Raw genomic sequence first — 27127 nt, forward strand, 5'->3', positions numbered from 1 at the left:
AGGTTACAGGGAGAGCACTGCAGCTGCGGGGCGGCCGCTCGGAGCTGGGTTGGGCCTGGGGCTCGGGGGAGGGGGACGGCAGGCAGAGGATTTCCCTTTGGGGAAGGGAGAAGTGAGATGGCCGTGGGGAGCCCCCCAGAAAACAGCCGGGACTTCTCGCATGCTCCCGCTCTTGGTCAGTCTCTCGGGAGCCGTGAGACGGCCGCGTCCCCAAACAGGCTGTAACAACGGGGGAAAAAATACAACAGGTGGCCGGGAATCGGCTCGGGGAGAACGGCGGCTGGAATCGATCGAGCTTTGCGACTTATTTTCGGTAGTTAAATAGCCAGCCGGGAGGTTACGAGAATCGCGTTGTTCCGACGGCAAACGCTTGCCCGTGGGTGCCAACGGCCCCGGCTGCTGCCTGAGGCCGAGATGCGCGATGAGACGCCCCTGAGCAGCCCAGACTTGGGGGTGAGCCCGGGGGCTGCCGTCGGGGCTCGTTCCCTACTCTCATCCCGTCCTGTCTCACCCGCAGCGCCCCGCCCGGCAGCCTCTGGAGCTGGGAGAGGAGAGTGGGTTCGGTGGGACCCTCCTGGAGCCGGAGGGGCTGCTGGGACCTCCCCGTCGCCACTCGGGTGGAGGGTGAGGGCCGGAGGTTGGGGCCTCACGGCTGTCGGTGGTGAAAGTACCTCAAAATGTGGTACGGCAGCTGCTAACGTGTCCCGACATAGGTATTAAATGCAAAGGGAGTACATTAAAACCGCAAAGTAAGATGAAATAAAAGCCCACTTTTCATTCCGCTAAGAGACAACACCTAATTAAGGAATATTTGAATCCCAGAAAAGTACAGACTCTCCACAGTGATGCAGAGCTCCCCTTTTAAGCCACAAACGAGCGCAGACTGATTCAACTCAGACTGGTTCTCTGTCCTAGGATGAGCTTGCTGCCTTCACTCCAAGCCTGACCGTTCTCCCTCCAGCCTTCAGGCTGTGATGTCTTCCAGAGTAGCTTGTGGAAGCCCAGTGTCACAACCTCACTGCACAGCCCCGGGGTGGCCCTGGGAGCCTTTATTCCCCAAAGGAAAAGTCTCCTTTAGAAATGCGGTCAGTGGGAGCCTCAAGTTGCTTCTCACATTACCACCACCCAGCCAAGAAGGTTTTACTGAAAGCTTTCTTCCCCTGTTTTAGGGGTACATGCTCCTCTCCCCAGGCTCAGGTGCTGGATGTGTTTGTTGTTGGATCCTCAGAGGATGCAGACCATGCCAGTTCTCAGGTTGTGTATGAGAGGCACTGTGACACTGGCCCACCAGCAGCACTGAGCTGGGGCTTGGGGGTGGGCTCACGTAACCTGCATGGGGCTGCTTCTGGATGGTGAGCAGGGAATGGGAAGATCCTGAGGCCAACCACAGAGCTGTGGAAGGCACTGAGTATTTGCAGTGGGCAGTGAAGAAGGCAGGCGAGTGGGATTTTTCAGCATTTTATAGCCTTTTCAGTGGAGCTACATTCACTGGTTGCAAGCCACCATAAAGCAGTTTATTCTCACCTCCACTGCTACAGTTCTGCTTTGTGTCTGCTTTGGAGATAGGCCACTGCTGCAATTGCAGCCAACAGACACACAGCTCTCCCTTCTGCATTGGCACCAGCCTCACACTGACATCCCTCAGATCATGTTCCTGCAGCTCCCCAGGGACAGGAAGGCTGGTCTGCAGGGTGCACGCAGTGTCCCTTTGGCAGCAGACGCACCATCAAGGAGCAGCCTGCTTGGGCCCAACTTGGCTGCCAGAAGCATGGCTGCAGCACTGCCCAGCACTGTGATAGAGCACGGCCAGGCCCAGGGCAGCACAGGGGTGGGCTGGAAAGGCCATGGAGCTGAGGGGATCTCCCTGGTGACACTAGGGACAGGTGTGCGTATGGTGATATGAAGGATGGCTGGGTTTACAGGTGCACTGTGCACCAGGAGCCACAGGGCTCCTTCACCTGCCATGTTAAAGCTTTACATGCATGAAGGAGTGCGGCGCACATCTGTGCAACCAAATTCTGCAGCGTGCTGTGTGGGTGTTCTTCTGTTTGAGGAAGGTTTGTGGGTTTTGGTGCAATGACAATCACACTTAGCTAACAGGTCTCAGTCGTTAGGGTGACACCGAGTTCCTTCTTGGTGATGTCACTGTCACCGACTTATTTAAATGATCCACAGGGGCATGCAATGTGTTAGCAATCTCTTATGAACCCCGCATGTATTCAGACACTCGCTCCCGAGGACTTGCAGTTCTGCCTTGCCGAGGGATGCTGTCTGCCTGCAGCTGTCACTGACTCAGGGGGTGATGTGGCAGAGGCAGAGTGGTGGGGAATACTGTGTGTAGCTGAGCAGGGCCAGAAACTGGTTGCAGGCTACACTTCAGTGCAGCTGACACTCAGCTATATCTTTCAGCCAAGCATTATTGAAACTTCAAGTCTGTCTGTGAGCACAGAAATTATAACATGATCTGCTACACTGGAGAGCCAAATCTGTATTGCTGTATTCCAAGCTTGCATTTCTGTTGTGGCAAACCATATTTCCATCCACCCCGCTGCCATTGGGAGGGGTGCTTTGGGAAATGGGGGCCCTGGAGGACCCAGGGATGTTTGGAGCCAACGTGGCTGGGGACAGCAGCACAAGAAGGGTGTGTGTGGAGTGTGTGGACTGAAGTGTTTTTTGGGGAGCTGTATGTGTGCAAATTGCTTGATGTACATGTCTACCCAAAGGCAAAAACTGAGCGGGATCATTAGATGGACTCCTTCCTAAATGATGTTTCTGCTGCCCATTATCATTTTGCAAACCTAGTTATTCTTGCTTGTGAATCTTATTTTGGGTCTCTTTGGGACAACATTAGATTTTAATTGACAATATGGATTGCTAACTCAGCTAATCCTAACAGCGCCCTCAAGACAGACCAACATTGCTCTTATAGGAAGAAATAATTCCCTTAGTAGGATGTGGAAATCCTTTTTTCTCCTATGTCTAGGAAATATCAGCCTTCCCTCCATTCTGTTCCAAGAGGCATGGTTGAATCACCCATGCACTGGGCAGAGAACTGTACCCATAGGAATGCACTGCAACCCCAGTAGACCTACTGGTGGCAATTGTTCCAGCCTCACTGCCCACACGTGCAGAATGGAGGGGATGAGGAAGATGTCATGCCTTCCTTGGGCCCAGATGGCTGGCCTACACACTTGAGGCTGCTGGCCCTTCTGCCACCATGGCTGTGGCCACCAGAGCCAGTTACCACTGCTGTCTCTGCTGCAAAACCCCAAGCGGAGCAACACCAATTGTGATGCTGCTGTCCTGCTGCACCATCTTGCAGAAATCACATTGCCTCTCTCCCTCTTTCACCTGCCGTGATTTTAGAGCTGGATCATTCTTGCTGGGTAGAACCAAGGGGCTCACAATTCAACGTGGTGGCGGTAGGAGCTGTGGTAGTAAAAACAGTAATTATAACTAGAGATTGGGCTATAGCCAAAACAAAATCCCTTCTCACACATTTCTGTTTAGATGTAACCTATAAAACTGCATTTTTATGTCAACACACTGGTAATGCAATAACCTTGTAGGGGAGGCTGGGATAGGTATAGGCACAGACATCTGCATATTTATTCTATATCAGCTCATTTTATGTGCCACGTGTGTGTAACTACGTGGCACGTAAGAATTTATTCTCCTGGGTTTGCTGGGGTATATTTACATAGCACTGTGCCATCCGTACAGCAATGCTAAATGCCCTCACTTGGTTACTCTGGGTGGTGTGTAGGTAACCAAGCCTCTTATGATCACCTTCAAGCTGCTAGGTCCCTTTTACAGCACAAGAGGGGACCGCCAGGCTTATAACTTCACAGAGGCAAGGAATTGGCCCTTGCCACTTGTAGCTTCAAAAAAATTAGACTAATTACTTGAGGTGCTGCGTTTCCCTCCTCTATCTGGCATCTCCCATGGCAGCAGATTGTCTCTCTGTCTCATCGAGCCCTGGAGTCAGGTGGTTGTCAAGAAATGACTTTTTCCCCTCTGGTATTTTGGCTCTGGATCTCTCGTTTGGAGGACACATTTTTCAGCACCTGCTAATAATTTTTTTTAACAGATGCTAGAAAGGAAAGTTTCCAAATACAGCAGATACAGTCTGCTGTAGCCTGGGTCAGGCATGGACCACGAGCTTCACCTGCCCTAGGGCTGGGAAACTAGCAGTGTCCATTGCTTTAGAAGAAATGTCATCTTCCTTGAAGGGATGCTCAGTGCACTGCTCAGGCCTCTCTCACTGTCTTTTCCCAGTGTATGTTTACATAACAACATAGTCATATATATTTATATATGTATATATGTAAAGCATAATGTTAGTGTCTAACAAGGAGTCCTTGCTCATCCTTGTCCCAGCCCACAGGTGATGGACACACACGAGTTTTCCCTATCTGAGGCTCAGAAGTTACCTCTAATCTTGCTTTCTGCCCAGTGTAAAAACAAAAAAACCCAAACAAATAAAAAACAAAACAAAACAAAACCAATCCACTGCTTTCCAAATATACCCAAAACCATAGGGTTAGTGCCTTAAGCTAAAATCCAAGCATCCAGGTGAATGTTATTTCCCATCCTGCTTTTTATTTCTCCTGCTTGCACTACTCCTTTTCAAGTTTGGAAATTGAAGATATTTCCCTGCCAATGTTTTCTGCTTCCATGTGGCAAACGTTCCTCTCTCCAGCAGAGCAGGAGCCAGCACGGCTGCCTTGAGCAAGCACCAGTTCTGTGTATCCTGACAGCTCTTCTGTGGACAAAGTGAACAGTCCTGAGGTCTGTTCTTCTCCCCCAGCTCGCTACCATGGCACCCCAAGTGCATCCTACAAGAGGCAAAGTACTGGTTGATTTTCCTTGCAAGTAAACTTTTGATGATGTTTGCCTCTGTAACTATGAAATATATTATGACTTTGGAGCTTGGATATACTAAAGGCTGAAACACAGAATTCAAAATTATTGTGTCTTAGTGGCTACTTATAGAGAAACAGATGTTTTGTCCTAATTGCTAGTTTGGCACTCTTAACCTTGGATCTGAAGTCTAGACGAGTCCTCTTGGGCTTGGTTCATCAACATACACAGGAGGATACTTGAGAGGCACGATGTCACACTGTCAGTTTTTAGCTGCTCCATAAGCACTGTCTATTGGGACTTAAGTGGTGAACTAGAAAGTAACTGAGATTTTCTGAAATCTTATCCTTTAGCTCTATGCAGGGCACCTTGTGGGGTTAGGTCCCGAGGAAGCATGGCAGGCTGTTTTTCTCTCCCATTAGCTTTGTTTTCATATTCTGCACTTTGGAGAAGTCTACTGCTGTCCCTGTGCTGTTCCTTTTTCACATAGCACGAACATCACGGTCTCTCCTGCTGTTGCTAGGGAGGTAGGAGAATGCTCTCTTTTCCTCATGTGAATGCATCTCAGGAAACTAGACTATAAATGCTATTTGAGTTTTTCACTCCGAAGGTGTATACTCAGTTAAAATAGATGTAAAATGCAATGAGATTTCAGCTCCTAGTATAGGCTAAGTGCCAGCTTCCAAAATCTGTATTCCAGGGTGTTTTAGTTTTTGTTTCAGTCTTCAGCTTGTTGTTTACTGTGCTGTCAGCAGACTTTTGCTTCTGCTACACTCCTGCCCTGTGATGCATGCATTGATGGCTGCGTAACTCTTGCCAGAGCTCGTCTCCCATATTGTGAATAAGTTGCAGCTTGAAGTTGCCACTTTTTGCTCACACTGTGCTATTGCTGTTGTGTTTATTGTGGTGTTACCGCAGTTCAGCCTTGACGGACTTGATTCTGTTCTCAGCAATTCGATAAAAAAAATAAAGGTGACATCTCTGACCTGCCACCTGTAAACACAACGCGATTCCAACTGTGTCATCCACAGCAATATCTCCAGCAAGTAGTTTTGGTGTGGTGTGAGTTGGTAAGAGAGAACCCACTGCACATTGCTCTGTTAGCAAATGGCAGGGCCTTAGCAGGAGAAAAGGGGTGGGGGTCAGGAGTGAGCACGAGCCATCCTATGTGGCTTTAGAGCTCTGATTGAAGCCATGTGGTCATTCCTGCAGTCCTTGCTCAAGCAGGCTCCCCTCAGACCAGTGGGCTTTGCTGTGTGTGAGGAGTGTGGGTTGCAGCCTCCTCAGAGTCCTGCAGAGCCACCAGACCAGGCCTGGGCCAGGAGAGAGAGCTGGGGAAGGGATACTTCCCAAGGGGGAATGAGCTCTTTTTATTTCCTTTTTAAACGAATGATATGTTGGCTTCAGGCAAATGGCAGAAGGTTTCACTGAAAAGGCTGCTTTATGGGTTTGTGGTTTTGCTTGGGGTAGCACTGAGGAGTCTGTAAACCCCAGGAGCCCGGCAGTGTGACAGGCTGACAGGCCATCCTGCCCGTGTGAGCAGGAGGCTGGGACGGGCGCGCTGAGAGCACGGCTCAGCTTTCCTTCAGCTGGCATGGTCAAAGCAGTGGGAAGCTTCTTTCCCCCTCTTGATTTGGCTCTAGACACCTGGTTATGGGCACAACCAGGATTCCATTAACTCTTCCAAAGGCTGGTTCCTTGGAGCAGCCCCTTGCACAGACCGCAGAACCGCTGCACCCCTCCTGCTGCCTTCTGCAGTCCGCTTTATGCGCTGCCCAGGCCTGGGGTGATGGAAATCTTCAGCTGGGGTCACTGCCCCGTGTGTGTGGTGTGAGGAAAGCCTGGAAAGAATCAGTAATTCATGGAGAAAAGGGGTATTTCCCGTTTCTTTGAAAGATTGTAATTTAATTTAAAAGGAAATCCAGCGACAACTTCCTGGGAAATAAATGCCTTTGTGTAAGCCTCTGTGGTGAGAAGCTGCTTAGCTGAAAATCAGACGAATTCTTCTTGCTCAGCTTCTCATCTTGCCTTAGTTCCTAACCCTGAGCAAAGCCTGGGGATCTGCAGTGAGCTCTGACAATGTGTCAGGCTTATGAGCATCCAGCAAGCTGAGGGAATGGGGCTAAGCCTGTGAGCCGAAGCAAGCCCGTGGCTCTACTGAATGTGTAAGCTGGAATAACTCTGGGAGCCAACGTGATCCTGCTAGTGCCTGAGAACCCAGGGAGTCCTGTCACACGGCACCCCTCAGCCCTGGAGAAGTCTCTGTTTCTGGGGACTGACCCTGGAAGAGAGTTTGTGGGCATGCATCTTTATTCAGCTCCTGCTGCATACATAGCAGTAGCCATCCCGTAGGCAAAGACACAGAAGAAAACATTTCAGACATTTCATCCTCATATAAAACTACCTGCTGGTTTCCTAGTCTTCTGTCATTTCCAAATATTCCCTAAACTTTGAGGCTTCCTCCAGTACACCCAGCCTGGCTGCTTTGTGCAAGCTGATGATGTGGCCTCATCCCCCACATATTCCTGCGCTGTTAGAGTTACGGCTACAAACCCTGAATGACCATGCTAGGACTGTACAAACACCATCACAACTCATCAGTGTCCCCGAACACATTGCGTAGATAGAAACAACAGAGGAAAGACAAATGTTCCAGTTGTCTCCTAAGCTTTCTTGTATAGGTGCAGATCGACCAGGGGAATTATTACCCCGACTCACAGGTAGCTGCTGAGCTCTCCCTGCGTGCACCACAAATCTCAGCCACTCAGAGATGGCACATCCATATGCAGCCTTCCTTCCCCCAGGTGCAGGAGGTTGCTGCCCTTGATACAGGCTGAGCCCTGCCCCACAAGGCATCATCGGGAACCAGCCGAGCTGTGGCTCAGTAACTGACATTAAGAGGAACTTTTAACACCTCAACAGCAAATGGAGGAGAGTGTTTCCCATTAGCGGCTGAGGAAGTAGTGCTCCTGTAACGTCAGCCTTGAGGGCTAATGAAGCTCAGATTGTGGCCGTGGCCTTTGAAGTACAGATGCCTGAGGTCAGCGCAGTTTTTGGAGGTGCCAGTGCTACGCTCTGTCACGGCATTTGTCTGGGCGAGGGCCCAGTAACTCTAATCCTGTAATCATGTTTCTGTAAGCAACTGTATTTATTGTGCAGATAGAGGGAGATAGCAGCAGAGGTAATTAAACCAGGGATATGCTGCGGAGGAGAAGCTGATCCAGCCCTGGTATATCACTCCAGTAGAGGAAGGTACAGCCAACTACACTGGTAAATAAATAGCAAAATATTGCAATCATTTTAGTGAGAGGGCAGAACAATGTAAAGGACCTCTTGGTCACCTCTTGTGCCAGCACCCTGTGCCGGTCATGCGGCAGTGGTAGTGCTTGCAGCAGCTGTGGCTGGGAGATGTGGCTGGGCACTGCAGCCTTGGCTATCACCAATGTCTGGGGTAAAAGCATATAGTGATGAATTTGGCACAGTTAGCTCTGGATTTAATTCCTTTTCTTGGGTTGTGCCACAACCTTGGGTCATGTAATAGGCAGTTTTTGTCATCTAATGAAGTCTGTAAGCCACCAGGTATGTGTGGAGTGTCAGGAGGACACAGAAGCTTATCCTGCTCCAATGGGGGGATAACATATTCATATGTCTATAAATACGGCTCATCAAAGAGAGAAGCTGAGCCTTGAAAGCTGGTTCGCTCTACCAATTGCTCTCTCTTTGGACATTTCTTTTGTTGCTTTATTTTTTTACAATGTACTCCAGCATCATTACATCTCTTCTTATGCAGGTGTTTATAAATCAGACCTCTGTTATGTTATATAAGCACTGGACACACACACAGAAACCCAGCTATTTTTAAAAGTAGAAACAAATAGGATTACACTGTACTCCCTTCTCGTGCTGATCACTCTGACTCTGATGGGGCCCTGTGTATGAAATGGCCGTAGAAGTGGTGGTGAAGCATTCCTTCTAAACACCACGGAAGAACAGAAAATGCTTGTTCAAAGGAAACCTGATGGCAAACTGCAGACTTCAGTTGCACTATACACACACACATGCACATACACATATACATGTATGTATGTGTGTGAGTGCATATGCATATGTATGTATACACACATATCTCCTTTAGCTTGACACCAGAAAGTTCATTTGTGGGAATCCTGATTCTTGATATATTATTTGTAAACACAGGGTCGGGGGACTGGAGTGTTTCCTTGACTTCAATGGATGATGAGGCCTCAAGCTGTGAGCTCAGATTGGGACCTCTAAGCATCCCGCTGCTCCCTAACAGCTTGCTGAAAAATGACATAATTTGTGACATCAGCAATATGCTGCTTTAACAGAGGACTGTAAAACAGCTTCCACCCTCGTGTGTAGGACAAAAACACCCATGGCCCCTTCCCCATTCCCCCATCACCTTGCATCCCTTGTACTTTCTCGGCACACGTTGCTGGAAAGCTCTGATATCTGCAGAGCAGTAGGAAATTGCTTGGTGATGTCTGCACGAGCTCCCAGCCCGCTGGTGCCAGGGAAGATGTCACCGTGCTGAATAGCGGCGGATGTCAGTGGGAGGCTCAGAAATGCCTATTTTAATACAGAGACTTCATTTCTAATACGGTTCACGGTTTGCACGTGGCTGAAAAGTGTCCCCTACCACCTGGATGCTCAGGACGCTGTGTGGGGGTGTGACACATTTCAGTTTGGACAATATCTTCTTGTTTCAATTGGTGGCTTTGCTGCATTTCACAGCTCAGCTAGCAAGATGTTTTCTGTAAGAGCAACAGCAGAGAATATACCTGATTAAAAATCATCCAAAATGATAACCAGGGTGGGATATTAGTCTGAAATTGAACTGAATGTCAGAGTTGTAAAGCTTTTTGCAAATTCTCGGTTCCATAATGCAGTGCAAAAGGGATTATTTGCTTCCTGTGCTGCATGGAAGCGGTTGCATGCTGCATGCAGTGATGATGCGTCTGGGATGGTTTTAAAAGAGTTTTAAATAATATAAATACCGTCATAAACTTGAGACCAGAAAGAGGACTGTGCCTTAAGGTGAAAAGACTCGTGGTTGCATTTTTGCCACACTGAACAGGTAAATGCTGTGCCTGTCATGAGGAGGCAGCTGCACACTGTGGCTGCAGCACCTGCTGTGGTTGCCAGTGGGTTGCAGAGGGCCCTGTGCCCACTGTTCCATGAGGCAGTGAGGGTAGAGGCTTGAGAGGCATAGAACATACCATGGGGCTTGCCTAGTTCAACTCCCTCATCAAGGCTCTGTGTCAGATGCTGACCTAGCCTGCTCCAAAGAAAAGTCATTGCTTTTTTTTTTAGTGACTTATGGTGCAATTGGTATTCTAAAGGATTTTTCATTTATTTATTTTTAAATGATTTTGCTGGTTTGTTTTACAAATAGATTTGTCAGATGTTTGTACTTCCATCTGCCACAAAGTCAGCTGAGCTCTGCCTGCCCTTCTGCCCAGCACAGCCTCACTGGAGAGCACGGGTGAACACTCATCCATCCCCATCCCTCAGCCTCTGCTTGTGGTCTGTGGGAAGAGGGGCTTTGCTGGGATTTTTGGGATGTTCAGGTGCGTGCATGGAGAGGATAGTGGGAAACAGCAAGGTGGGGGTGTGGGGGCCAGCACTGCAACCAAATATGCCAGCAGCGCTCTTCAGGTATGTCCTTCCATCTGTGACAAGAAAAGCAAAATGCAGTACAGAAGTGCGGAACAAATGCTGTGTTTGCACGTAGCCCTTGCTGGTAACAACCAGTCCCAGACCTCTGTGGTGTCTGGATTTATGCACACTTGCTCAGGACGGAGGGAGAGCATGGCTCTATATTTTTGTACTTGGTTCTCACATGGAATAATGGGGGGAGAGGAGAGGAGGAGGGAGCAAGATGCAGCTGCAAAAACAGTCGGTGAGACATAAAATTCCCTATTGTTGTGTTGTGGCTCTCGGTGTCCTTCAACTTCTGGGCACAGCCACCCCTCCACCCCCCCCCCCCGGCTCAGGTTCATTGCACAGGGGAGCCATGGGGCTTGAAGCCCTCTCTTGTTTTTCCCTAAGCCCCACTGTCAATTGTACTTTTGTTCAAGGAAAATAAAAGTAGCCCAATGCATGACAATTTATAGCCGGGGAAGCAATTAAAAAAAAATTTATTATCCTTCCCTCCCACCCCTCCGGTGGAGTGTTACAGCAGAGGGGATTTTTGGTGACAGAAATAGGAACAAAATAAGAAGTGTGAGACTCAGCATCGGTTTGCAGCACGGTTTTGGGAGTATCAACCCTGTGCTGGGAAGCAACAGCCCTGGAGCACGGTGGGATGCTGATCTCTCTTCTAGGGCACCCAATTCCTGTAGTGCAGGGAGTGGAGTCCCTCCTGCCCCTGTCTTGGAGAGGGATGCTTAGGGCTGGGGGGTGAAAAGGGCTTGAGGAGAAACAGAAAACAAGGCAATACCTCACCTCCACTCCGCTTGCTGCATGGTTCTCCAAAATAGCCATGGAATGGATGAAATGTACTCAAAGCTGTGCTTGCTTTTCATTTTTTTAACTCCTTCCCTTCTTCCCCAGTTCAAAATCAGGAACTGCTGTCTAGGAGCAGGTACTCCCTTTTTCTGTCATACAGACAAAAAGTTTTCAGAGCCTATTTCTCCCAGGTTTATTGATTTCCGTTGGTGGTGGAATCGCAGCAGGGCATGGGTGCAGTGTGGGTGGTGATGGGGAGAGAGTGTGGCCCCCATAGCTGGGAGATCTGCACAGGGGGGACGGGGGGAGGTTAGGTGGTCCCCAGGACCCCAGGAGGAGGCACAGCCCTGGGTCAGGCATTGCTCAGTGCTGCAGGGAGTGCGGCGAGGGGCTGCACTGGGAAACGCATCCCTGCCAGGGAGCCGTTTGATGCCGTTGTCAGAGAGGAAACCAAAACAATCTTTTCCTTTCAAGCCCCGGTTTCAAAACAAAAATAAAGGGGAAATATATATATATGTATATATATATATATATTTTAAAAACCCTCTTAAATTTCCAAGCATGGCTTTGAAGAGCCCTTGGCTGCTGCTTTGCCCCCGTCACCGTGCCTCTACCCTCTCCACGCTCTGCCACCCAGATGGCTGCTCGAGCAGCGCCCTGCTCAATAATTGCTAGAATCTGATAAAAAAAAAAATAAAAGGAGAGGAAAAAAAAAAAAAAAAAAAGAAGCAACAGCAGAAGGGAAAATGCACACCAGCATTCAGGTGCTAACCTACTTATTTGAAAGTAATTTATTTTCCATTTTGCCCGTTTTCCCCCTTTAAAACAGAACACTGAAAGAAAGAATAAGTGCTTTAACATTTCAATGTTGTGCTCTGGTAATTACTTTTTCACTTTTCCCCTAAGTTCCAGTGTGAAAACCTCACAGGGGGGTCTTTGCTGCAGCAGGGCTACAGTTCCCAATCCTGAGTGCGAGATCTGCAATTACAAACCCATTCGGCGCCCTTCCCTATCATTAATATGCACAAAATCCTGCTGCTAATCTTATAATCTGTTTTGTTTCATCAATTGCCTGCCTGGCACTGGGTGGGAGAGGAGAGGGAAAGAGAAGGGAAAAAAGAGGGACAGAATAAAGCCGGGAAGTACGTAGTGCTCCCAAAAGTAAACTGAGAAACAAATAAATGGGATTTTATTTGTTATAAAGCGCAGCTCGTTAGGGCTGGGAAATGAATGTGGGATTCTCTGCCAGAGGGGATCTGACAGACTTTGGGGGAAATGGGAATGCACCAATGCTGGGGTGAAGGTGCAGGATCGGGTTCCTTATTCCTCCAGAACAAAGTTTTTAGGGCCAGGGTCTGCCGGGACTCCTGGGGCTGTGGAGACAATGCAGGCGTTATGGGGTGATCCACTCCTCCTCCCGTCAAGGCACGAAGGGAATAAAACAATCTACGCCACATGGGTCCTATTGAGATTAATGAAAAAATTATGCGAAAGGAAAAATAAAAAAGATCCTGACCATTTTGCTTTCCCTGTGCCAGGCCTCACCCCCACACTGCCCTGCACCTGATGATTTACAGATGTAATCTGTGGGGAGAGATAGAAACGCACCCGGCTCTGACTGTCCCAGATCATCTCCTAAGTAATTGTTTCTCATTAGTCCCGATAATGTTTTAACATCGCTACCCGTAATTTAGTCATCCAAGAATTAATAACAAAGGGTCTCATAGGGCTAGGGCTGGGGGGGCTACAAGGTACAATCTCGTCGGGTAGTTCTCCATTCATCTGATTAGCCTGGTGGTTCCCATGCTATAGGGACAACTCACCCTGCTCTGGGATAGGTGACCCCACACCATTGGGATGGGTCATCCTGCAGCAGGACAGCTCGCCCCATGCCATTCAGACCTGGGGATCATCTCGTATGTACCCTAACACTGGGGCCTGGCTGAGCCGCAGCTCTCCAGGCACGGTGTGTTGGGTTGAGGCTGGTTTCTGTTCTCCTCATGCTTTCTTTATTTTTTTCCTTTCCTCTCCCCTCCATCAGAACTCAGCAAAGTGTTCAAAAGGCACTGCTCAAGGTGCAGGAAGCACAAGAAGAGAGCAGATGGGAGGGGAGAAGGCGCCACGACTCCCTAAATAAAACGGCCATGGAGGTGGCGAGAAATGAGACCCAAAAACAACTGTTTTCTATTTACAAATTTAAATAAACAGAACAGCCTTCCCCGCGGTGTTTGTCTAAGTGCAGCAGCATTGCTGCTGTGTAGGTCATGAAAAGGCTGGTGCATAGTTTAAAACTTCCCATTCTGTTAATTTCTTAAAGAACAGTCGTTCATAGTCTGAGCACAAAAGCTCATGATTTAATGAGGAACAGAAACAAAATCTCTGATTGTTGGTGTTTCAAACTTCATTGGAGTCCTCTGGCAACCACAAGTTGATCCTCTGCAGCTTCAATACCCTTTAGCCCTCCATATAAGAGTACATGCTGAATAGAGGACAATGCCCGGTTGTTATGTTTATTTACCCTTACTACAAGCTGGGTTAACCTCTTCAAAACAGCTTTACTAAGCCCGTTAACCACACGGCCCACATGACCTGTCGCTGTATCCCTAATGTGATGTAAATCTGACTCGCGACCATATGCACAAGTTCTGCTGCATTGTGCCGCCGAGAACCGCGCCTCAACCGCGACTGCTGAAAGCAGAGCCAGAGCCTTGTGTAGGGACAGTTTTAATGGCACAGATACATGGGGGGTAGGAAGGGGTGAGCAGCCCATATGGGGCGGTGAGTTTCATCACATTTATTTCAGTCGGTGTGTGAGTACCCGGAGCTTCGACTTTCGGATGGGCTTTGGCACGGGAATAGAGATAGTAGGATGACCGGTGTCCACTGGTTATTTGAGGGGAGCTCACTTCTCAAATGCTGCTGGTGTCCTCCTGTGAAGCCACGACCCCATAGCCGTGATATCACACAGCCATTACATAGCACCATGGCAGGCTGTGGGGCACTGAGAACGAGCGGCACTTTGGGTTGGGAGCAATTCTGGCAAGGAAATTATGACAGATCTGCAAAACGTCCATGAATTTCTGCTTGATGTATTTGATTCCTCTCCCCGTCCCCCCCGCCCCCCAAAGTCTTATAGTCATCTTTTAAAACAAGCTTTCTTGGCCCCATGGTGAGCGCTCCATTTACCAGATCATTTTATCTTGATGGCTGTGGCAAGCGTAACAATGTTCTGTGCCTGCTTCAGCAGCGGCATGTCGATCATGCTCCCGCGGAACGTGAATGCGCCCTGCAAGAGAGACAGCAACTGGGCTGAGCGGGCATGGGAAGCTTCAGCACAGCTCTCCCATCAGAACACATCTGTTGACAGGGTGCAGAGATGGCTCCTAGGGGACAAGCTAACCAACACCTGGAATGAAGGTGGTTTTGGGGCAGGCAGAGGGAATCCCCATATCTGGGCATATGGCTGGGCCTCCCCACCAGGGCTGCTGTGCTCAGAGCTCAGGGCTGGGCTGGAGCCTGAGAAAAACAAATGGTTATTGTAATATTGTGGTTATTGTAAGAATCCTGCCCAAATCTCTGGAAGCAGCGGGAGGCCCACCTGAATGCCGCTATAGGGGATTTCTCAGCTGTGATCCCAATACACATCAGCAGCAATGGGAGAGCCAAGCAAAGCCTGGCCTCACTTTGCATTTCCAGGGACTCTGTGCTGGTGCTGTGCTGAGTTCAAAGCAATCAGCAATGTGTTGCAGCTACCGCTCAGCAGCAGAAACACGTATGAAGCAGAGCAAAACCTGAGCGTTACCATGTGTGTTCTTACCAAGAGAGACTTGATGATAAAGCTCTGTGCATCAGGATATGCCAAAAAATAGGGTGTCGGGGGGAATATTTTCTGTAGTTCTGACAGTACCTTGACACCTTCTTGGATAAAGCAATGTGCAATTCTCATTGGGGGGGAAGGAGATGAGAGGGGCACCCTGTGCAGCATGGCACCGGGTCCAGGGACAGGTCTGGCAGTGAGGATGGAGGGACAGGGATGGGAATGGGTTGCTGTGGGCACACGGGTTGGGATGGGCAGCCTAGTGATGTCTGCTTGTCTGGGAGGGCTGGTAGGGGTTAAAGGGAGGAATCTCACAAACAGAGGGAAAACATTGCCCATTGACAGAGATGGGAATGAAATGCGTTGCTCTGGTGGTACACATTGGTTGACCAAAGGAGTATGAATTAAACACTAAATCACATCCTGGAACAAGAAAAACAAAAATTCCACCTTGAACAGTAACATGACACAAATACCATTGACACAGATACCATTGCATATATGAGCAGGCTCTGTAGGAGCCATTAACAAAGCAATAGTTAAAGCTATGATTTTATTGTAATAAATTCATGCTAGAGCTTGCAGTATTTTAAGGGGGTCGGAGAATAGCGGGACTGACAGCACTCAGTTGCAGATGCTTCAGATCGAATGTCTTGTTTACAGAGCAACCGGTCAAGCCTACATTAATAGCAATAACAATATTAATTATAATAATAATACTTTCTGCCTTAGTGACATCCCAGTCAGTCTCATGTATAATTACAACATTAACAAAAGATACAGCCTCAAACCACTCCATTTATTAACTGCTGTGAAAATACCGTAAGATTTAAGTAGACATTTTCTGATGTTATTCTTTGGAATAATTCAAATCTATGATCTAAGGCTCCTGGTTAGCACAAGGCATATATACATATATTTTTTTTTTCACAGTGAGAAAAAAATGCATTTTAATTGTGCCTGTTTTCCTATCAGCATTCAGTTGCAGAATAGCTATTGTTTAAAAGAGAAATTCATGTGTTCATGATAGGTCTGGAATGGCCCCTCCCAGCCCTGAGAAGTGGCTGTGTTGGAAGAAGCCCTCCCAAGTGCCCACAGTGGTGTGCAGAGAGATGGGCACCCAGTGATGGTTGTGGGGTCAGGACATGGTGTGCAGGGCCCGTCCTGAAAGGAATAGCAGCACGTGGAGGCTTGAACACAACCACGGCAGGTACGCAGTGCATTCTCCTGTCAGCATGCAGCTGCAGGTTTGGCTGTTATGAATTTGAATTCTCAAAGGGAAAAAAAGCAGCAGCGAGTAGCACAAAGAATTTGGCTTCTCTGCCTGTTCACTCAGAGGCTTAATTTCTCCCTGCTAATTTGCAGTGCTGAGCTGAAGTCCAGAAAAAGAAACTGATTTTAATGCCATTGAATATGCCCTATTCACTGCCTCCCCTTCCACCCACAGGTTTCGGCAGATAGGAAATACCCATAATTACAGCTTTGTCCCCATGCTCTCTTTTCCGACTCTGGCAGATGAAATTTGCCCTTAAGGCTCTTTTGATTTTTACTCATATTAATATGAAGAAAACGAGACTTTCTATAAACACCATTTACTTTGATAGTGTTAATCTGGGGATTGGTGTAGCCATAGACCTAAATTTTCTTTTTGGCTGATGGTCTTCAATCATCTCACACTTCTAGCCTGTACTTCCAATAGTTCAGCTGCTGGTAGGAGTCAGCTCTCAGGGAATCAAGATGCAGGCCAAGACCAAAGAAGTCCTATCCCCTTTGTGATGAATTTCTGTATGTCCCAAAGTGGGAACAGAACACAAGCACCAAGTAACAGCTGGGGATCAGTGTGTTTTGGGGGAGACAGGAAAGGGGAAAAAACTCCACATCCAAGTCTCTTGTTGGCACTTATTATGTGTGGAAGGGTTGTGTTGACTTTGGATGGACAGGAAAACCACTGAGGTACCTGTGATGACTTCTCAGAAGATCACAGAAATTGAAGTCTCTAACTTCTTCATTTCTCCTGAAACATTTCCATGTAACGTGCAGTGTTATACAGAGTTTTACTCCATCCACTTTTGTTTCCTCATGTATCACTGGGTAAACTAAAGAAACAAGCTGGCTGAAACTATTGGGATAGAGAGCACTTCAGGGACCTCATAGCTCTGCGGCACACTTGCCTCTGAGCGGTGGCTTGGATGAAAGACAGTGAGTTAGTTAAAGCAAAATAGTAATTGTTTTGGTACATGTGGGACAGCGATCAGACAAGCTAGTCTCCCTTTATTGATAAAAAGGAGGAATTAGAGGAATTCCCACTCCTGGGAACACTTGGGGCAGTTTACTCAGTATTCGCTCTTTCCTTGCCTCTATCCATGTCCTTCTGGGTGGCTGCAATGAGCTCCTTGCAAATGCTGCTTCAGGCCCTCTGTTCTTGGAGGAAAATATCAGAAACAGGATCACTTTTCCTAAGGGTTAGCAAGCACATATGTATGAAAGTACCGAGAAAGTAAAAAAATTTCCCCAAAATCTACTGGCTTCCCTTTCAGTTACAGATATGACTCCAAATGGAAGCACTGGTTGTGAGGACTCTGCATTATGTTTTGGGAACCACCAATAGTTGTTATCAATTACCTTGACCTTTGCTAATAAACCTTGCTTGTGGTTTGTCTAACATAGAAAAAACAACAACAACATTTATCTTGTATAATGTGAAATAATATAGCCAATGGTGCTATGCTCAGCTGTATTTCTAGAAGTCTGGACTGCATTGGGCAGTTCTATGCGGGGACAGCCAGGTCTCTCAAAGCAGTTTACTTTGGGATCCTATTCAGGAGATTTGGATGGCAGGCTTGGAGGTACCAGGGAGATGTTCATGAGCAGATAGGGCCTTGGCATGGGGTGCTCTGGTCAGTGGAAGAAAAGGAGAAGATAACAGAAGTCATATTCCATGGAATTGCAGTACTTATGAGAAAGCACCTGCTGCTGAACTTTGAATTAAACTTAGGTCTGAGATGGGGGTCATTGAATGCATATGAAATTGCCAGCAAATCTCTACCGCTGGTTTGATGATGTGCTTGGAAGATGAGCAAGCTCTTGAATGAGGGGAAGTCCTTTTTAGGCACTCTGCTGTCACTAGGTTAGAAACACCGCCCCGCTGATGAAGATGTGCTTTTCTTCAATGACTTCTCCATTCATCTAGAAATACTTTCCCTTGCAGACCAAATCCCTGCACTCAAGTAGACAAGTGTCATCAATTCCACTGACTCAAGAAATGTCTTTGAGTCACAACTACCTGAGAAACAGTCTCTGTTTTTGTTGTGATTTGATAGATTATTGGGGATAAATCCCAGAAGTCCACTTAGGACTTTTTGGAGACCACAGATATATGTGGAAGAAACCTACTAAAATCTTCCCAGGTCTGAGAATATTATCTCTAATCCTGCACATTGACCTGCCCTAAGGAAATGGGAGTGCTGTGTCCTGGAAGAATGGCAGATTTGCTCTTCAGAGGAGGGGAGGAAGCAGGTGGATGGCAAAGGGTCCTCCTAAAAAGCATGGCATTCAGGAAGATAATTCCCTCAAGGATTAATGAAAACACACATTCTTTAAGCACCCCCCTGCAGAGGAAATGTGGAAATCTCTGCTTCAGGGCTTAAAAAGAACGCTTGGATTTGCTTACAGGTATATGAACAAAAGGGAGCCCAGCTCGCAGCACATGAAGTTGGGTCTGTGCCTGGGGGAGGAGTGATTAGCCTAACCACAAATGAATGACTTTCCCTTCAAACAGAAGGTTGAAACCATATTTTTGGGGAAGTCAAGAGTAGGAAATAAGCTAACAGCTGTGATGGTGCTGAATGAAGGCTTAATTAATTTTCTTTTTCTTCTGCAAGTTGTCGCCAAAGAGCCATCACAGAGAGCTGGGTCACAATTCCACTTTTATTTTTGGTGAACTTCCAAAGGTCAGCGAGCTGCTAGGAGCTGGTCAATGATATCTGGGTCAACTGAGCATGTTTTTCAGGTTATAACATGAAAAAGTCTCCCACTCCTCTGTGCTCAGGTCTGTCCTGCCTCCAAACTGACACACAACTCTCAGCCTTCTTTTAGCATCTTTGCAGTAGGAAATGGCAAAAGAACCAGTGCAGTCACATAGGACAAACTGAGGACTCCCATCACAGTGAGCTATACTAACAGAGCTTTTCTGGTTGCATATTTTTATATCCTCTGCTCTGAATCCTTTGACATTTGCCTCTTTTGGTCACAATGCTACGTGAGGAAAGGAAGGCATTTATAAACAAGATCTTTGGGAAAAATAAATGATTCTTGGAAAGATTTGTCAAAAATTTCCTTTTGGCAAGAGGAGATACATGGGGGTTCTCTGTGACACACTGAAGTCTGGGATGAACAGGGAGGGAATTCCACAATGTGTGTATGTACACCAGCAAGGCCCTGTTATCATCACATCTTGATGTGAATAAGACTTTAATATCACTGCCTTTTGTTTCTTCTCGCCTGTGTAAACTTCCACCAGTACAGAAGCAGTTACTGGATACAGAGGATGTATCACTTTGTAATGCAAGACTTAGTCGGCAGCCTGTGTGTGTGAGATATGATTCTGCCTCTTGGAGATGATGGAAGGACACAAAAGGTCGAGAAAAAAAGAGCAACAGCAACATGAAATAGAGATTTTTTTTTTCCCCTCAAATAAGCCCCTAGCAGCAGTACATGAACTCTGACAGGAAAGTCCTCTCTAAAGCTCAACAGGTGGAAAGGACTCTGTGATCCCCCCAGTCCACAAAGGGGTGGGAGAGATGAAGAACAGGGACCCAGAAAATCTATTATTTCAGTCTTGAAGAGTGTCATCTTCTCTGCCCAACATTACTGTTCCCAGTCCTCGGATGTGGGTCCTGCCCTGCTGTGTGACCAGGCAAGTCATGTTTCCATTTCACAGCTTCTCAAGACCATCTGAACCAGTGGAGACAACCATTTAAGCTGGGATGGGCCAGCAGATCCTGCTTGATCCAGCCCCAAAAACTGCTTCAAGCCACTGAGGTCTCCACCTTGCACTGAGCCTGAATGGAAGGCTGACACCAGGCTTTTTAATTGCTGTCATTACGTTTTCACTAGATTCCTTCTCATTGTTGTTATTGCCTTCCTGTGTGCTCATGTAGAGTAGAAAAGAATAAAATTAAGTAAACAAAGAGAGTCCTAGAAATATTCTTCCTTAGTTCCCAGCTGTCATCATATAATGGATGGGGAACGGAAGAAACCTAGAAAGCACACTGGTTTGGAGATGCTGCTGCCAAGGAAATCTTTACTTCATAGCACAAAAGCAGCTCCCTGGATAAACATCATATCCAACCAGTGAGCATGATGATTATTATACAGAAAAATGAAAAGTAATTGACATGAAGATCAGCATCCTCAGATGCCCTTAATTAAGTCATTCAAAATTAACTTGAGGCTTACAGTTACTGAAGTAATTCGTTAAAACCTTTAAAACTGAAATTGGAAGTAGGTGCCTACAGGACAATCAGAAGGCTTTTGATGCTCAAAAAGAAGATGGTCATAAAGAAACACGGGAAAGAATAGTATTGGCAGTGAAGTTTGTTCTGTCTACAAGAAGGGAATCACTATTATTTTTGTATTCTGTATTATTATCTCTAATTTCACATTAATTCTCTGAATAGCGTTGGGCAGCCATTCCTCACTGTGGTTTTCTATTCCAGTTGAGGGAGCTTTTTCAGAAAGCTGCTCTAGCCCTGTGAGAACGGCAGCGAGCACAGAATGGAGCTGTAAGACAGCAAGTCTGCTGCTGCTGAAATTACCTGAAACAATATTTTGGCTGTAAGGGCCTCTGAATTTCCCTCAGTAAGCTTTAGAAAGGGCCATCTGGTGAGAACACGACAGGTCATGTCAGATCCTGCTTTGCTAGTACTTTGCAAGCAGGGCTGGGCACATTGTTGCCTTCACAGTTTGCCTTGTGTGAAGTGGTTCTTGGCACTGCACTTCCACATGGAGGTGTCCACATGGAGGGATAGGTTTGGCATCAGGACAGGATTGGCACCTGGACCCCAAAGAGGTGACATCCTCTATCCTCTGTGGGTGCACATACTGAAGGGCAGGGGTCATGTCCCTGGCTGGGCAGGCAATGAAGGTTTGCAAAGACTGTTCTCCTAAGCAGAGAAATGTAGTGTACAGGCACATTCTTTCTGTGGAGGCATTCAAGGCCAGTCTGGGAGGGGCCCTGGACAACCTGGTCTACTGGGTTACAACCCCATGGCAGGGTATTGTGACTGGATGGGCTTTAAGGTCTCTCCCAGCCCAAGACATTCTACGATTCTATGATCCCCTGACCCCATGCACTGGCCTTGATTGAGAGGAGGAAAACAGATTTAAGATGCAATACATGCTTGCTGGGGAGCAAGGAAGGGGGAATTAGCAAGAAAATGTTTTGTGTGAGTTTCTGCCTTGCTTCAGGAGCCTTTGCAGTCCTGTGCCGTGAAATCTGTTTCCTGCTTTTCCCACCTGGCACATCTCCCTCAGGACTGATTGTACCAGTGTAGGAACAGGTAGGGCACAAGTAATTAGTTAAAATGTCCCCTTCTGCTCTGCTGAGAGGGCTCAAAATGTGCCCTCAGGCACTCCTCCTAAGAGAAAAGCCTTCAGCTGTGACACAACACGCATTTTGTACAATTGTATGGGTAAACTTTAAGCACTAATGCAGTCTCTATTGTTATACATGCATCAATTTGTGCTTCTAAGAACAAGCAGCCTGACAGTGGCCTGTGCTTAAATCCCAGCAGCACTCTCCATTTAAACACAGAGAAGCACCTGAGTTTGTATTTCCTAACACTAGCAATGCCACCCAAATCCCTGGATCCCCCGTGTGTGGAATATGGGCTGCCCACTTCATGTGGACTACAGATCTTTGCAGATAACCAAATATAATGGACTGTATATCAGTTTAACACACAACAAGGTACCCTGTACTCCCCGTGGGGTCCTGACCGCCCCGTTAGCCCTGCAAGGGGTCTACTCTCAGCAGGCAGAGCCCTCCTGGGCCCGGCGGGAGCTGGACAGGGCCCAAGCGCGAGGCGCATCGTCTCCAAGATACAGTGGCTTGGGGCAGCTTGTCCCAGACAAAGAGCATTATGAGGGAACCACTGCTGGAAATTTCCATCCCTTTGTTGGGTGGATGCTGTGTAAATAAATGCATTCCTAAGATTTTTCATAATCCCGGAAAGGCCCGTAAAAGAAGCTCTACAGCCTGTCAAATCGCTAGTGTTCATAAATATTATTCCTCTGCCGCTGAGCACACGATGTACAATGGCACAGAACTGAATGCAAGAAACAAATGCCAAAAGCTTTCTGAGGAGAAGTCTGTGCGTTTGGATACTGCATGCACAGATATTTCTTCTGTTTTGTCCCTGTAACAGCTCGAATTTATGAACTGCTCACCTTAGTTCTTAACACTCCTTACCTGACAGGCAACGTTGGCAGTAGCATTTAGCTCCCTATTCCTGGTGTGATGTGCAGGTGCTTTGAAAACATTTACCAATTAGTACGCTGATGTAAACGTGTAAGCAACCCCTTAACTCGACTCTCCTGTTTTCCCTTCTGTCTGAATCTTATTTTAAAAACAGACAATTCGGGAAGATCCTCTTACAGCAACAATGCCCCATTCACTCGTCACATACAAACAGATAGAGAAGGTATTCTATTCACCCGGTGTGCTGCTAGCAAAAGCATGGGACTTACTTGCGCAGCAGAGAGCAGTAGCGGCAGTCACCAAAGTGAGATCTTCCCCAGATAAGCCAGCAGCTTCTCCCACTAACTTGTCCCTCTCAGTCTCAGTCAGCATGGATTTCTAAGCTGACTTCTCTGCTTAATGCAGCACAAATTCTATAAAAATTTAGAACAGAATCTGACTTTCAGTCTGCCAAGGTCACATTTATTGCCTCTCTCCTTCATTTCTGAACATGCTCTGACATTTATCGAACGCTTAGGTTTTCCCAACAGCTACTCCAGCTTTCTTTAGGATGAAGTTTTCAATTTTGGAAATCACATCTCCTACTAAAACACATCAGCTGGGAAAACAAACAAACCAATACAGAAATAATACTTTTTTTCCCCAGTACTTTTCATTTCTAGATCTTAAATTTCTAGACAATAGATAACATTTAATACATAATTTGATGAAACATGAAGTGCACTTTTTCAACGGTTGTCTTTTTATTTGCCCAGAATACGCTGTTACTATTTATTTACTACACGTGCTATTTTTCAAGTTAAAAATATATTAAAAAAAATAAAATGACACCAGTCTAGAAGCCAAACCAAAACAACACCCCAAACAGTGCTGTCACGGTAATGTAAACCTGTTTTTGTCCAGCAGAGTCTTTAACAATCTTCTGTTTGGACACCGTTATAGCATCTCCAGCTCTACAGTGCTTGTCTGATAGGCAGATTTTTAGGAACCTCAATACTTTCAGTCTGGGGGCTTCTCTGCCCAAACTTGTCAGCTTCCAGGATGAAGGAGCTTGCCTCAGCCTTTTTTCAAAGAAAGATTATTATGGTAATTGTCTCTCTCAAACTGGAACCGATTGTAAAAGCTTATTACTGTATTTTAATATAAAATACTGTTGACCAAGGGCAGCAAACTTTAAAACCAATGAATAATAAACCATGATCCCAGAGACCAAAGACCGGTAACTTATCTGCTGCGCAAACAACCACACAAATCCCTCGCGTTTATTTTTTCCAGGCTTTCAGCTTTGATTAATAACATGGCAAAAGTACACAAGTCTCAACCATATTAACCACAGCTATATTTTCAGTCCTACTGACACGAACGCTTTAATAAAATAAAAGGAAAAGGAAAACAGAAGAGGTGTTTCATTAGGACATGAGGATTACTAAAACCACTGTGTGGAGCATTTGTCAGGAGGTGGCACGGGAAGAGTTATTACTTACATTTTAGTGTGTCTCTAGGACGCAGAGCCAGAGGCTCCCTCGGTGAGATATGTTTGCTTTGGAAAAAATATGAAGTAATCAGGCTGCCCGAGCTCTTCTAGCTGACACATTTTTCATACCAAAATACAAACCCAGCTAAGAAGTTTGCAGGAAACACTACAGGGAAAACTGTTTCTCCAGTTTTGTTAGGAAGCCCAGCAACACTGGAGTGGTGCGAGGCCCAGAAGTTCTCAGATTAACCTGCCAGTTCTTTTTACAGACAGGCTGCTACTTGTAAAAATATATGAAGCATACATATATGAAGCATGGTTAAAATAATACACCAAGATGCAATCCCCCACAAATCTGTACTTGTGTCTGCTTACAGAAGCTTACAACCTAAAAGAAAAGCATTTATTGAAACACACACACAGAAAAATGGCTGATGTGATCAAGAAACCAATGTTGTGCCAATAAAATAGCAGCTTCAAAACACATCCAAAGAATAATGCTTACTGCTATAGAGTGCTTGCATTTTAACATCTGTGGCTTCATTAATGTGTGATACTGGGACTGTAGTTATAACTCTCCCAGTCTCATCACTGGCTGTACAAATGACAGGGGTATTCCACAGATAAGTTTATAATTTCAGTGAATTAAGAGCATTTTACAAACAATTAAAAATAAGCACTATTGTTCTTAGCATGTCATTTGACTTTTTCATTCTGCATCTACCTGCCCACACTCTTGTTCTAGCAGTGTATTTATAACAATGCCTTTGGCAACAGATCTGAGCTTTTAAAATCAGGATAACGTGCAATGCTGGTCACAGATTTTCTAGTTCTAAACTACAAACAGGAAGATGGGCAAAATAGAGTAGTAGAACAAAGAGATCCAGGCATGTAACACAGTAACAGTGACCCTGAAATAACTGCTCAGGATGGCACCCAAATATGATAGTAAAGCAAGCATTAGAAACACCTCGGCACCACAGACGGGATGCGGCAGCCTCGCAAAGCAAAGGGCAGACCAATAACAAATACCTTGTCACACTTTCATCCGGAGATGAAAGCACCATTTCTGCTTTGACCTTTTTTAGAATCTGTAACTCACAACACCTGGGGCAGCTGAGATACAAGAGAACGGGGAAGGGGCAAGCTGCAGCTTATTCCTACCCACCAGCAAGTGACAAAACACACAGAAAATCTCTAAGCTGCACTGGAGAAAGCAAGAATCTATGCACAGCCCTACATGTGAGCTTCATTAACAAAGATATTTTTTCCCACTTGAATTGCACACACACGAGTGTAAACCATTTCTGCACGCCCCCACTACCCGCTCTGACATCGGGATTTTGGCTGTCCCAGGCTTGGCTGTCACTAAGACAAACATATTTCACCACAACTTTTTTCATTCAAAAAGAGGCAAACTGGATTATAGCAAATAACCTTTAAGATAATTAACTGACAATGCTGCAACTAGCATAAAATCTTCCTTCAGGCGACCCCTAATTTAAGTATTACTGGCACAAAGTGGAGACAGATTGTGCATCACCACCGCAATATTTACATAGCAGAAACCCACAGAGCAGGAAACGTGAGACTCAATGATGCACTAAATTAGGAACAATCATATTCTAGTGTTAATTTGCTTTCCACTCTATCCAAATTTCAGGTCCAGCAATCGGTGCAAATGCACATAAAACATTCTCATTTTTAATGATTAAGAACCACAGTCTGCAAGCAGTTCTGCTCAGAAGTAAATCTACTCAGTGCTAGGGACTTTTGGAGGATCAACCCCTCAAAACTGAGGCAGTTTTACCAACACAGAGATTTTCTGAAAACTGAGTCTTCCTCGTCTGTTTATCTCTTTCCATCAATTATGCCTGCACAAGCTGTTGGAGTCTTCTGCCCGGCTACCTGCCTTTTGCTTGCAAGTATTTTCTTTTGGCTGTCGCACCGCGATTCTGCGGTGAAACTCAGAAGCAGTTTTAATTCACCAATGCTGCAGATATATACATGTGTGTATTCAGAAGGCTCTGTGCTCGAAGAATTGAAGTTAAAAAGGGGAGAGAAAAAGACAGCCAGGTTATTTGTAAACACACTGGTGCCACATTCATGATAAATACACACTCTACAGTCTCGATGCAGATAGAGATTTCAAAAGCGTGACTCTCGAATGCAGCATGCTTATTAAGATGAATGCAAACAGCCACTACCAATCTCTCTAAATTTTAAACATTATTTAAATTTACTTTCCACAACATCATATAACAAAATATTTACCTTTCCTAAACGCTGATGTTCTTCAAAAGCGGAAATCAGCTCTTGAGCCCACTTTATTTTTTCAGGGCTGGGAGAGAACTGTTCCTGGACAACAGCAATTTGGTTAGGGTGAATCACCTGCTTACCTACAAAGAAGATTAATAACACCAGAATCATGCATCGACAAACAGATGTTCAAGCAAAATGTTCCAACCACTTGAGGCTCTCCTATGCCTCGCAGACTTTCTGCTACTGAACTAATTATTTTACTCGTTTTCTTTTATTATTTAACTGGACTATGCGCCAGGTTTTTAAGTATAAAAATATCTTGAGCAGTACTTGCATTTAGTATGTTTGAAGGGACCCAGAATTCTTTCTCCTCCCTTCCCATTTCAGCCCATATATCTTCCACGGGTCATCTCAGGTGGAATGGTTGGTCTGGGGCAGTCAGCAGTGCTAGAGTACAATGCACCTCTGAATTTTACCTTTATAAATAGCACCTCCAACCACTCGTAAATAAGCTGCATTAAAATGTGTTCAGAAAATGGGGTTTATCTAACTGAAAAGTTTCTGGTCATGCAGTGATCGCTCCCTCAGTTCTTAGCCTCGGCTGCATCACGCATTGCTCAGTGCTGCTTATGTTTTTGTTGTGTTTTGCAGGTGCAGGTAGGCTGGGGTATTTATTTAGTCACTGGTATACTAAACCACTGCCAGAGGTGCCCTGAAGTGTTACGAAGCACTTCTTTTTAATCCTTTCTTGTATGGACAT

The 27127-nt window shown here is 46.2% G+C and overlaps 1 protein-coding gene across 1 annotated transcript in view; it reads right to left on the reverse strand.

The window, feature by feature from the left end:
- Positions 1 to 14041: 14041 nt before the first annotated feature.
- The window catches only part of CLYBL (citrate lyase beta like), a 124047-nt gene continuing 110961 nt past the window's right edge, over positions 14042 to 27127 (reverse strand). Inside the window, exons 8-10 of the mRNA XM_032442737.1 lie at positions 26380 to 26504; positions 14521 to 14620; positions 14042 to 14370 (exon numbers count right to left, since the gene is read on the reverse strand). Of these exons, the coding sequence (XP_032298628.1) occupies positions 14525 to 14620; positions 26380 to 26504 (221 nt within the window). The 3' untranslated portion in view covers positions 14042 to 14370; positions 14521 to 14524. The remainder of the gene's footprint in view (positions 14371 to 14520; positions 14621 to 26379; positions 26505 to 27127) is intronic.

Source organism: Coturnix japonica, chromosome 1, assembly GCF_001577835.2.
Source record: "Coturnix japonica isolate 7356 chromosome 1, Coturnix japonica 2.1, whole genome shotgun sequence".
Classification (NCBI taxonomy): domain Eukaryota; kingdom Metazoa; phylum Chordata; class Aves; order Galliformes; family Phasianidae; genus Coturnix; species Coturnix japonica.